Source organism: Cervus canadensis, chromosome 12 (genome assembly GCF_019320065.1).
Source record: "Cervus canadensis isolate Bull #8, Minnesota chromosome 12, ASM1932006v1, whole genome shotgun sequence".
Classification (NCBI taxonomy): domain Eukaryota; kingdom Metazoa; phylum Chordata; class Mammalia; order Artiodactyla; family Cervidae; genus Cervus; species Cervus canadensis.
In genome coordinates this window covers 21,962,845-21,974,542 of record NC_057397.1, presented here as the reverse complement: position 1 = coordinate 21,974,542, position 11,698 = coordinate 21,962,845, and the positions used below count along the sequence as shown (strand labels likewise).

The 11,698-nt window shown below is 45.1% G+C and overlaps 1 protein-coding gene across 1 annotated transcript in view; it reads right to left on the bottom strand.

The window, feature by feature from the left end:
- Nucleotides 1–230: 230 nt before the first annotated feature.
- Nucleotides 231–11,698, bottom strand: part of XKR4 (XK related 4) — a 303,357-nt gene continuing 291,889 nt past the window's right edge. Inside the window, exon 3 of the mRNA XM_043484188.1 lies at nt 231–5,133. Within this exon, the coding sequence (XP_043340123.1) occupies nt 4,187–5,133 (947 nt within the window). The 3' untranslated portion in view covers nt 231–4,186. The remainder of the gene's footprint in view (nt 5,134–11,698) is intronic.

Here is an 11,698-nt window from a genome sequence, read left to right as displayed (position 1 = left end):
CTGACTCATTATAAAAGACCCTGATGCTGGAAAAGATTGAAGGCAAAAGGAGAAGAGGGTGGCCGAGGATGAGATGGTTAGATAGCATCACTGACTCATGGACATGAGTTTGAGCAAACTCTGGGAGATGGTGAAGGACAGGGAAGTCTGGTGGGCTGCATTTCATGGGGTCATAAAAAGTCAGACATGACTTAGTGACTGAACAGCAACATTTCCAACCCAAGTTTAAGTGTGTGTGTTGATGTCTTACAGATATGGGCTTTACACTTGAGCTGATGCTGAAAAAGAGTGGGGAAAAACTTTTTATCTAAAAGTTTATGTGTCAATAACATACATTTATATGCATTAACAACAGTATATATTTTCCTATTTTCATCCATTAGTTGTGTGTGTGCATATATTATATGTAATATGTGTGTTATCCATACTAAACACACGTCTATACAATATCTTTTTTAAAAAGTCATTGAGATTTCAATTATTCCTATTCACTTTTAATTGGTCAGTGCTATTACTTCATTTATTCATAGAGCCAAAGAAATGGGCCATTTAGAAATTAAGTATAAATACATCTTCAGATCATCTCTGTATTTTTCTTTTGCTAATACTTGGATTGCATATTCTTGCCATGTCGGTAGGAGAATTTATTTCATTTGTTGGGTTCACAGCAATATCATAAAAGAAGAGTAACAAAGTGTCTACAAAGTCCAGGTTACTGAACTAGATAGTACATAGTTAAGAAGAACAACAGGAATGGGAGAAGATTTAAAGGACATAGTCATTTTGAGGGACCAAACTTTGACTTATATTGAAAATTTTTTTTCTTCCACACAAATACTTAAAGTCTCAGTGTGGTTAGGATACATACACTCCTCATCTTAAGTTAAGTTTCACTGAGAAATGTTCATTTAAAAGTTAAGAAAATTTATAATATTTTCTTTTAGAAAACTCATGGTCCTATGCCAAATTAAGTACTAAGGACAGACCCTTCACGGCCCCCCCCCGCCCCCAAGTAACCCAACAGACCCAGCACAGGACGTTGGAGCTCACAGATAAAGAATCCAGTGTTTCCAATTTGTATGCTAACAAATTTGTAGGTTCCGATTTGTAAGGCTTGTTCCTTTTGGATTCTTGAGCTACTCTCTGTGGAGAATTTAGTGGTCAACTGAAAAGAAAATCTTAGGGTTTATACTAAAGTATAAATATGAAAATCAAACTTTGTTCCTTTGTACGTTGACAATGTCTCTTTAAATCCTAATACTGGAAATGCTCTGTTATCAGTGTATCTGAGACAAATACATTCTTGATGGCAACACAGGGCTTTCTGAATCATGGAAGCAAGATTAAGCCATGATTCTCCTTGGAAGTAACATTTGTTGTTGTGTTGTTGTTCTTGTCTGTAAGCTTGAGAAGTCTTGTTATTTATAACATGGTGGAGATGTCATTTCCTTAACAAGCATTTTTGACTAAACCCTCACCTTTTAAGTATGTTGGATAACAGAGTATTTACAGTATTTGCTAAAATCACTGAAAATTTCAAACTTGCACTCTCTTTACTGCATTCTCACTTTGAAGACAAAGCACAGTACAGCATTTTTTCAGTCACACAGCGCTCATTTTGATTCTTCACCTGTTAAACGAAGGATCAAGTTGAGAAATAACTTAGGATTTACATGATTGAAGAGTGATGGGACCTGTTGTGTTTGTTGACTGACATTATCATCTGCGATTTACTCATGGAATCAAAGGGATAGTTCCACTGAGTGATTCAGTTTCAAAAGATCATTAATTAAGGAAGCTAATGACCCACGGGCCGGCACCAAAGTGAAGAATTTGCCAATATAATCATTTTTCCCTTCTAGAGTGGGGAGTGGAATGTTTTCGCCAATTGCTGGCAGGAAGAGCATCTTTCTGGGCCTTTCCTCATGACTAGGTAACTTTTTCACATCCAAACCAAAGGTTATTATTTTTCAGTGGACTGCTGCTTGGAGGATCCATCATGGAGTACTAGGAAAATATGTCTACTGATAAAAATCTCCTACTTTTTAAGCACTGCCTTTGGACTTAAGTACCAAAAGAAGTCCTAGTTCGAGCCCCCTGTTACTTGCTGTGGGTGTCGTCATAGGGACGGCTGCCTCCGTACGACACAGTTGTGACAGGTAGTGGCTCTAGAACTTGACTGTTAAGTGAATTGGACAGTCCAGATAACTGAATAATTAAGTTAAACTGACTTTTTTTGTTTTTAAAAATTGACTTGACTAATATTTGGTGCATCAGTTGGGTAGATATAAAACCGGGAAAGGACATCCAAGACATTGCCCACTGTGGTCAGGTTTGTCCTAAGAGATGGAAGAGTCATCACTTCCATCTTTGGTTTCCTGGGAAACATTGGCCAGTCTTGACAAGCCCTTTCTAGTTTAGCTGATTCTCTCGTCCCCTGATATTCTGATAGCACCCCTGGCCAGGTTCCTGGGGGCACCGACATGGCAAAGTAGGATGATCTTGCAAGAGACATGTGTTCTTGATCTGCTGAGGCAGGCAGATGGGATCTGTGGACCAGTTTCTACATCCCAAGTAATTATGATGCTTAAAGTATTTTAAATGATCCCCGGTCTATAAAAAAAGTGATGATGCCTATATGTATACCCTATATTTTTTATTACAAAAATATTGAAATAATCCATGAGTTATTCCACTCTGCACCAACTATAAAAAAATACTATCAAAGTTTGACCGGCACTTTTAATGCAACAAAAAGCACCATGACGGGGGGGTGGGGTGGGGGGACACTGGGAACAGAAAGTGGGGGATGTTCACTTGCTGGACAGAGGTATTTAAAACCCAGAAGCTTGTTGTAAGAGTGGGACTTTACAAAATGACTGAAATACAGATCTTAGCTGGATCTAGTGGTAAGCCCTCAATCAGTTCAGAAGGGTTTTCTCACAGCATATTCACTGCACCTGTGGGCTCACACTTACAAAAATGTGTCCCAAAGCCTCTAAAAGACACATCACTTTGACCTTGGGTGGGGGAGTGGGGTCCTTTACACAGGGAGGACTTGACTGTTCAAGCCCTCTTCTGCTTTGGTGGGGCTCACGCCACCCATGCTCAGCCGTTCAGGGCTTCCCCATCAGTCCCCGTGTTGGATGGACTTTGGCACTAGAAGGGTGTGGCATGGCGTATGGATTTTGAAATCCTGCCTGCCCGCCATCACATAGAACCTCCATTCCTGCACCTGAACACTGGCCATCTGTCCCGCCGCTCCGCCCTGACCTTCCTATGTGAGCTGCACAGGCCAGGAAATCAGACACTCACTCTGCCTTTTGCTCCCACTTCCTCTCCATGGTTTTATTACATTTTTTTGCAACTGAATACTGCATCCTGATTATCACTGAACTTACATCACTAAGGTATCAAGCTCCTTGGTCTTGTCAGAAGCCATCCATGGGCTGCATAGGATTTCTGTAATAGGAGATGTTCTCAACTGAAAATTTAAAATGAAAAAAAAAATCCTGACGTGTGTTGAAAACGAACCATTTCATCAATTCTAATACATGTGTAAACACACTTGGGTTTTCTGTCCATTGGGTAAGGTTTTCACATGAGGATGGTTTATGAATTCTTTCTAAGCTTCACTATATTTTTTTGTTTGTTTGTTTTTTGTTTTTCTGGAGTCTTGAGGGATATGTTTTCTCTCTCTTGTTTTTCATATTCCTGCAGGAATCACAGCTTTGCATCAAGAGAAATCACCTAAACTATTTTGACAGAGGATTGGCATGTGTGTTAGTGTGTGTGTACTCATGTGTGTATGTGTGATTCAGTATATTTTTATGCAAAGATCAGTTAACTCCATCCAAACACCCTACTGACTGGAGGCAGTATTTCCCATCACAACAGTACCCTTGGATGGATGTGCTGAAGATTGGGCTGGAGGGGGCTGGCGGCAACAAGGAGTCCCACTCGGCTGGCCTGTTCCCTTCAGACGAGTAGGAGGGTCTTGGGGCTGCTCTTTGAAAAGAGGCCAGCAGCAGGCACTCTGCTGATGGAGGGTCAGACACGAATCTGATGAGGGTCAAACTGGGAGCCTCGCAGCCCGTCGCCCTGCTCTAGGGGAGAGTTTCCTTATTGCCACAGCCCTGCGGTCACCCCTCTGTCTGGAGGTCGTGGCCCCTCCAAGTCCTCCGTTTTATAATGTGGTCTCATACTCCAGCCGCTCCTGAATGAGAGCATCGTCTTTGTACTGCAGCCTCGGAGGAGACGGCGAACATTCAAAGGCTAAGATGGCCTTTCGGAGGCTTCGGTCCAAAACGTGTCTCTCCCACGCTGGGTACCTGTTCCTGAACAGGTCAATCTTAATGACGGACTCTTCAATCCGTGGTGGGCGAGAGGATGGGGTGGATGGGGCCGTGGGCCTCACCTGAAAGACAGGGACACACCCATCTCGCTCTGCGAATTTCTGGTCGCGGTCGCCGGCGACACTGCGGTTGTTGGAGATGGACCGCAAGGTGCTCGTGGCCACGTCTGGAGGCAGAGTGAAGGCAGCAGAGGGGTCCTCGCAAGCACAGCTTGGTGACTGCCCGAATCGGGGTCCGTTGGGGTGAAAGAAGGCATAATACATCAGCATAAACACCACGCCGGTTAAGAAGCTGCTGAAGACCACGCACAGCGCCGGGATGGCAAACGCATCCGCGATCTGGGGAGCCTTGTAGAGGTACCAGAGCGCACTCAAGGCTGTGTTTTCCAGAAGGATCACGAAATAGTAAATGAAGAGCCTGCAGCGTGTCCTGCCTTCCTTGACGTTGAACCAGCTGAAGATGTAGATAATCCCCACCACCATGTCGAACACGATCTCCTCCCACTTGGTGATGCAGAACTCCGTCTCACAGTGGACGATCCAGAAGGTCATGATGCACCAGTGAAGGACAATGAAGATCCCAAAGTAGAGCTGGAAAACCGAGGCAAAGAGGGCGAAGGTGATGACCCTGGCCGCGATGGTGAAGAAGTGCCAGCAGAACTGGATGACCACGGCCATGTAGCTGATGGGCTTCTTGTCATCGCGAGAGTCCCGGAGCGCCTTCTGGTAGGAGGCCAAGGCCCAGGCCAGGGATACCAGGGAGGCTGCCGCTGTGAAACCTACAAAGGCAAGCAGGAAGACAGTCTGTCAAAGGTGCGATACACTGGAAAGGAGTCAGTGGGGCTGGGGGTTTGGGACAGGCTAGCTTCCACCACAGCAAAGCTCTTCATTTCTCTGAGTTTTAGCTGGACTGTAGATGGGACTCCTAGGATCTGTCCTCCACCGGCCCCCACCATATGGAGAAGACATGGAGCTGGTGAGAATGCTACTCAGGATGAGAGTGGGGTGTGGGGGCTGAAAAAGGGGAGGGGTGTTAGCTTTCTGTGTATTCAGCAAAAATAGATTCCAGAGGTCGTTTTGCTTGGTGGGAATATAACTGTGGACTGCATGTTGATAGAACTGGGTGGCTGTTTCAACTTTGCCACTGATGACCTCCATGACTTTGGACAATGATTTAAATTGGCACCCTCATTTAGAAGGTGGATGATCTCCAAGACTCCTTGTCAGCTCTGGGATGCTGTGATCTAAAGGAACTAATAATCACAGGAAAGGCGACGGGCTAGTTGGTTACCTTTCTGGTTCTAAACAGGAACAAATGTAGCTCAGTCCCCCAGTTAATTATTTCTTGAAAATAAGGCAAGGAGTCCATGGGGTCTCCCTGGCCATGTTTCTTGTGGCATCTGGTGTGCTCTCTGCCCTCATGTGATCTGAGACTCTTTCTACAGCTTCTTTCTGCTTCAAAAGAAATTTCTGCTCACCGTCACTCATCTTGTAATCTTTCACAGATTAAACCTTGTACAGAAATCACTTATCAATCGCTTTTCTTATTAGGCAGTGAGCCCATTTAGTTAGTATTCCCCCTAAAAGTATGTTTCCAGATAAAAAAAAATAAATATTCTTACTGCTTCCCTCCACTCCTGCTCCACCTACTACACCTGAAACATCACCTTTGTGGTCCTGATGTGGAGAAGGCTCTTCTAAAACACACCACCTCCTTCAGGAGGGAGGGAGAATTCCACTTTGTCACTGAAAGGTCAGATCAGTCTGCCCTGCAGCTGGTTTATTAACAACGAGCCGTAGCACGAGTTGTAATAATACTTATGTATGTGTGTGTTCTCAGTCTTATCCGGCTCTTTGTGACCCCATGGACTGTAGCCCGACAGGCTCCTCTGTCCATGGGATTCTCCAGGCAAGAATACTGGAGTGGGTTGCTATGCCCTTCTCCAGGGGATCTTTCTGACCCAGAGACTGAACCCGGTCTCTTGCATTGCAGGCAGATTCTTTATCATCTGAGCCACCTGAGAAGCCCAAACAGTGGAAAACCAGGATTGACCACTTGGGCTTGTCCATTTAGTTTTCTTTAATCTAGAATGTTTCCACAGGCTTTCTTTGTCTTTTATCACTGGACAGTTTTTGAAGAGTACATTACCTAAAGAAAAGAAAGAAAGAGAGAAGGAAGGAAGGAAGGCAGGCAGGAAGGAAGGAAGGGTTCTAAATACAGTCAGAACCACAGGAAGAGATATGCAAAAATTTTGCACCATTCTTCATTGCTCTCCTCTTATGCTTTTGCAATTTCAGTCTGAGCTGCGAATGCCAAAACATTGTGAAATAAAATCTGTTCTCCCGTTGTGTTGTTTGCGGCCTGGGCATAAACAAGAATTCTTGGAAAAAGCCAGAGAATGCTTTATGTGGATTTATAGCCTAATTCCCTAGATGTAGGAGGTTCAGGGAACTGAACCACACACTCTAAACAGAATGAGACTCTTTCCCTCTCCTTAAGGAGTACAGAAGGGCAGCTCTCCTCGCCCCCTCAACCCCACCACAGGCCAGCCAAGGATTGGTGTCAGGGTTTTAGGACCCATGTTCACAACTGAACTTCAGCTGGTGAGAAAGGGCTTTTTAAAAAAGTTGTTATTGTGTAAAATTTCAAATACATACAATAGCAGAAAGAATAATAGAACAGATAAACCCTGCATGCACAGTCAACTCAAGGGCCTGAGCTCTGAAATTCTTCCCGAGGGAAGTGTGAGTTTTGGCCGGCAGGGGGCGCCTCTTGACAGCGCCTCGACGGGCGCCTTCCTGAGTCTTCCGGCTGCTTTGTCTTCCTTTGCTGGGAGACAGAAGCGCTTCGCTGGGACCTGCCGTTTCCTCCGCTCTTCCTGGGAAGCCTGGCCTGGCGGCTCTCGGCCCGACTTCCTCTGGCTAACTCGGTCCCCCAGCCACCCTGCCAGGTTTCCCTCTCCCAGGAAGACAGAAAATGCTGTGCTCAAACTTGAAAAAACCACCTCTCAGTGAGAATTCAAGCATCATTTCTTTCATCAGGGAAGCCAGTCCCGACCCCTAATCTTGAGTCCATCCCCCCCCTCCCCGCCCCCCGACTACAAGTGCACACCACGCCCAGCACTCTGCACGCTTTGAAGCACTCAGGGAAACAGAGACCCAAAGGGAGGCTAAATGACTTGCCTGAGCTGATGTAACTAACAAAGTAGAGCAGACATCCAAATTCATAGATTCCAAAGTGTGCACCACGGCCGCAGACGGGGATCGGATTGGGATCCAGGACAGGTGAGAAGAGGTATAGACGAGTGTGTGTGAGGTGTAGATCTCCAGGGCTCACAACCTCGAGGGATGAAGGTGACCCCGGAGTGGTGCTGCCTCTCAGGTTCTGACTCTGAGCGCTCCTATCACACCTGCTCCTTCAGGCTCGCCTTGAACATGCTTGTTCCCAGGTAAAGGGGTCCATTCTGGTTCTTTTCACAAAATTGACCAGAAGCACAAGCTCCCAGAAGGAAAACCAGGACTTTTTCATCTTCCCATTTTCTGGACCAAAACAGTCCTCCTGGTTTTCCTGATTTTTTTTTTTTTTTTTGGCTGTACTGTGAGGCTTGTGGGATATTAGTTCCCCTCCCAGGGATCAAACTTGGGCACTGGGCAGTGAAAGCATGGATTTCTAACCACTGGACCTGGATTTTTGTCTGTGGAAAAACGTTGCCCAATTCAAGCTGATTATAGAGCAAAGAGTAGCAGGTCATGAAACCAGAATGGTTTTCCATTTCTTCAGCATGCTTAGAGCTTGTCTCTTCGTTACAGATATAAAAGCCAGAGATCCACTTGGCTGGACTCTTTATCGAATTCACCTAGTTGAAAGAGTATAATAATTGAAAAAAACATAAAACCGCCTATGCTGTGATCTTTGTGGGATGAGGTGAAGCAAAAAAAAGTCATATGAACTCCACTGGGTCTAAGACGTTCGAAATCTCCTTGCATGGAAACCATTTTATCTCTTTTTTAAACCTTGTAATAGTTCTGATTAAAAATATTTAAATGCTTTAATATGTTTAATTTCGGTAGGGTTACGCGTTCTCCTCGTAATCCATCCCAAGGAGTTCAGCTTCTTTGCAAGGCAAATTGTAAGGCTGCTAAGGAGTTGATAAGAGAAATACTGAATGGAAATTTTAAAAAATATTTTACTATGAAAGCAGTAGAGGAAAGTTGTGGGAAGAAGCAAAGTGTCTTTTCCTCTTTAAGACATGTGAAAAGAAATTTCTTTTTTAAAATTTTCAATTGGGAAATAATTGCTTTACAATATCATGTTGGTTTCAGCCATACGTCAACATGAATCAGCTATATGTATGTTTGTATGTATGTATGTATGTATATATATATATACAGGTCCCCTCCCTTTTGAAACTGCCTCCCACCTCCCACCCCATCCCACCTCTCTAGGTTGTCACGGAGCACTGGGTTGAGTGCCCTGTATCACAGAGTAAACTCCCACTACTTATTTTACGTATGGTAATGTACATGTTTCCATGCTACTCTCTCAACTGGGATTTCCTTCTGAATGAAAAAAACACAAGTTAGGTGATCTCGCATAGGTACAGCCCATTTCAATTTTTAAATTATCTTTAGATTAAAAAAACATTTCCTAGGAAGGTGAACATTCTGTGTGTAAGAATATGAAAACATCTAATGTTGTTTCTCTAGGGAAAAAACATTCTGTACTTAGGAGAGGGTGAGGAGTCACCCTTCTTTGCACACTATTACAAACTTCAACCTATATTTACATGGAACATAAAAAGATGATAGAAAGGACTACTCAAAAGACATAAAATAGGGCTTCCCTGGTGACTCAGTGGTTAAGAATCTGCCTGCCAAAGCAGGAGACACGGGTTCGATCCCTGGTCTGGGAGGATCCCACATGCGGCAGAGCAACTAAGCCCTTATGCCACAGCTACTGAGTCCACGTGTGGCAACAACTGAAGCCCAGGTGCCTAGAGCCCATGCTCTGCAGCCAAAGAAACCACGGAAATGAGAGGCCCATACACTGCAACTAGGGAGCAGCCCCCTCTCGTCACAACTAGAGAAAAGTCTGAGCAGCAGTGAAGACCCAGGGCCGCCAAAAATAAATAAATGAATATTAATAAAAAAGAAATATCCAATGCAGATGTTTAAAAAAGACATAAAATAAGTAATCTGAGATCCCCAGTAGAGTTAAATTTTCCTTTAGAGTCAGTTTATTTTCCACACCATTTATTTTTTCACCATCACTCTCTTTTTTCCTTGGAGTTTTTCTCTGCTGGATGGTAAATGAAAAGAAATAAAGAGGAGGAAGCAGGGACAATACCAGGTGACCTTCTCTCACCTGCAAAAAGAGACACAGATGGACAAGAGCAAAATGAAAATAATCATTTAAAAAATCCTGATGTGTACCAAACACTGCTCTATGGCTGGCCTTCCACACTCTTTACTCCGTTTACTCCTCACAGCATCTCTCACTCGATATAAGTATCGTTGCCCATTTTACAGATGAGGAAACTGAGGCTCAGAGAGTGAAATATTTTCACCAAGGGGCAGCAAACATTTCTGTAAATATAAGAAATACTTTGGGTTTTGCAGGCCCTGGCTCTCTGTCAGAAGAATTCAGCTTTGCCCTTGTAGGGAGAAAACAGCCATAGACAAGAGTGAAACAGAAGAAAAGCAGGCAGTGGGTTGAATTTGGTCTAGGGGCCTTCGTATTCCAACCCCTCAGCTGACCCGGGGACCCATTTTGAACAAGGAGCAGGGTTAGGATTTAAACCCACATTTTTTTTCTGAGGTTAAGCTCCTCACACTCTTCTCTACAGTCAGTGAAACATTCTGGGCTACTGATGAAAGCTGGCCCCTTTGGGGACCCTTTCTGAAGTGGTTTTAGGGTGCTCACTGTCTGAATGAAAGCCTGAGGCCCTGTCACCATCCACCCAAGCAAAGAAACAAGTGCAAGTCGCTCAGTCGTGTCCAACTCTTTGCGACCCTATGGACTATACTGTCCATGGAAATTCTCCAGGCCAGAATACTTGAGTGGGTAGCCTTTCCCTTCTCCAGGGGATTGTCCCAACCCAGGGATCGAACCCAGGTCTCCCGCATTGCAGGCGGATTCTCTACCAACTGAGCCACGAGGGAAGCCCAAAGAAACAAGCCCACAGGTAAGTGCACAAGATGACATCTGTGCATGATCACACCCGCTGAAGGTCGACTGTAAAGTCATGTAAGAAGGAGCACAAGTGCCACGCATCTGCAGGCTTGCTCATTTTCAGGGAAGCAGGCTGTTTTTCAGTCGCTAAGTCATGTTCAACTCTTTGCGACCCCATGGACTGCATCATGCCAGGATCCTCTGCCTTCCACTCTCTCCTGGAGTTTGCTCAGACTCATGTCCATTGAGTTGGTGATGCTCTCTAAACTCTGCCGACCCCTTCTCCCTTTGTCTGCAATCTTTCCCAGCATCAGGATCTTATGCAAGTAGCCATGTGCAAGGGTAGGACGGCACCCTGGTCCAGGCTGGTCCCCACCCATGGAAACGCCAGCTCCTGCACCTGGCCAGGCCTCAGCCACACCAGCCGAAGCATCTGAGACAGAGTCTGTGGCGTTTTCTCTTCCCTTGCGTCTCAAGGTACTTCTGCAAACCTTCCATGTGTGTAAATGTGATGGCCACAAATCACCTGCCAGAGTCACCAGTATTGACAGTCACTGGCCTATTTAGAAGGATGTGATCAGGGCATCAGTGGGAGAGTGACAGAGTCTGGGTCCCTGGGGTTTATAATCAAGTGTTAATTCTAATGAAGGCTACTGTCTACTCACCCGCATTCAGAGTTATTCATGCTTAGAGGACTTGGAAGGGGGCCCAGAGGATGCAAAAATGGTGACACTAACCCAGGGTAAATAAAATGAAGAAGAATGAGGTGTGCTGGGGGTGGCAGTTGGCCGTGTCAGATGGGTGGCAACATTGCAGCACAGCCAAGGATCTGCCAGGGGAGGGGCACTGGCGTGTGATGCCCACGATGACATAAGTTGGCATTAATATTTGTGCTGATGGATCCTAAGAGCCAAGCTCTTTTCTGGTAGAAGACTCTGTCTGTATGGGGTAGAAGGAGATGAAAAGAATGCCTCTGATGGAAGAGGGTGCCAAGGAGAGACCTGGGAGGACACACCAGTCCAGCCCGGGTATGACCAAAGATAAAAGGATAACAGGTTTGCAAGCTGCATCCCAGACCCAGGTGCTTCCCTGCTTCCCTCCTGTGTCTCTCCCTCCACTCCATCCTCATACAAACCTTGACACTTAAGAAGTGCCAGGTGCTAAGGACACAA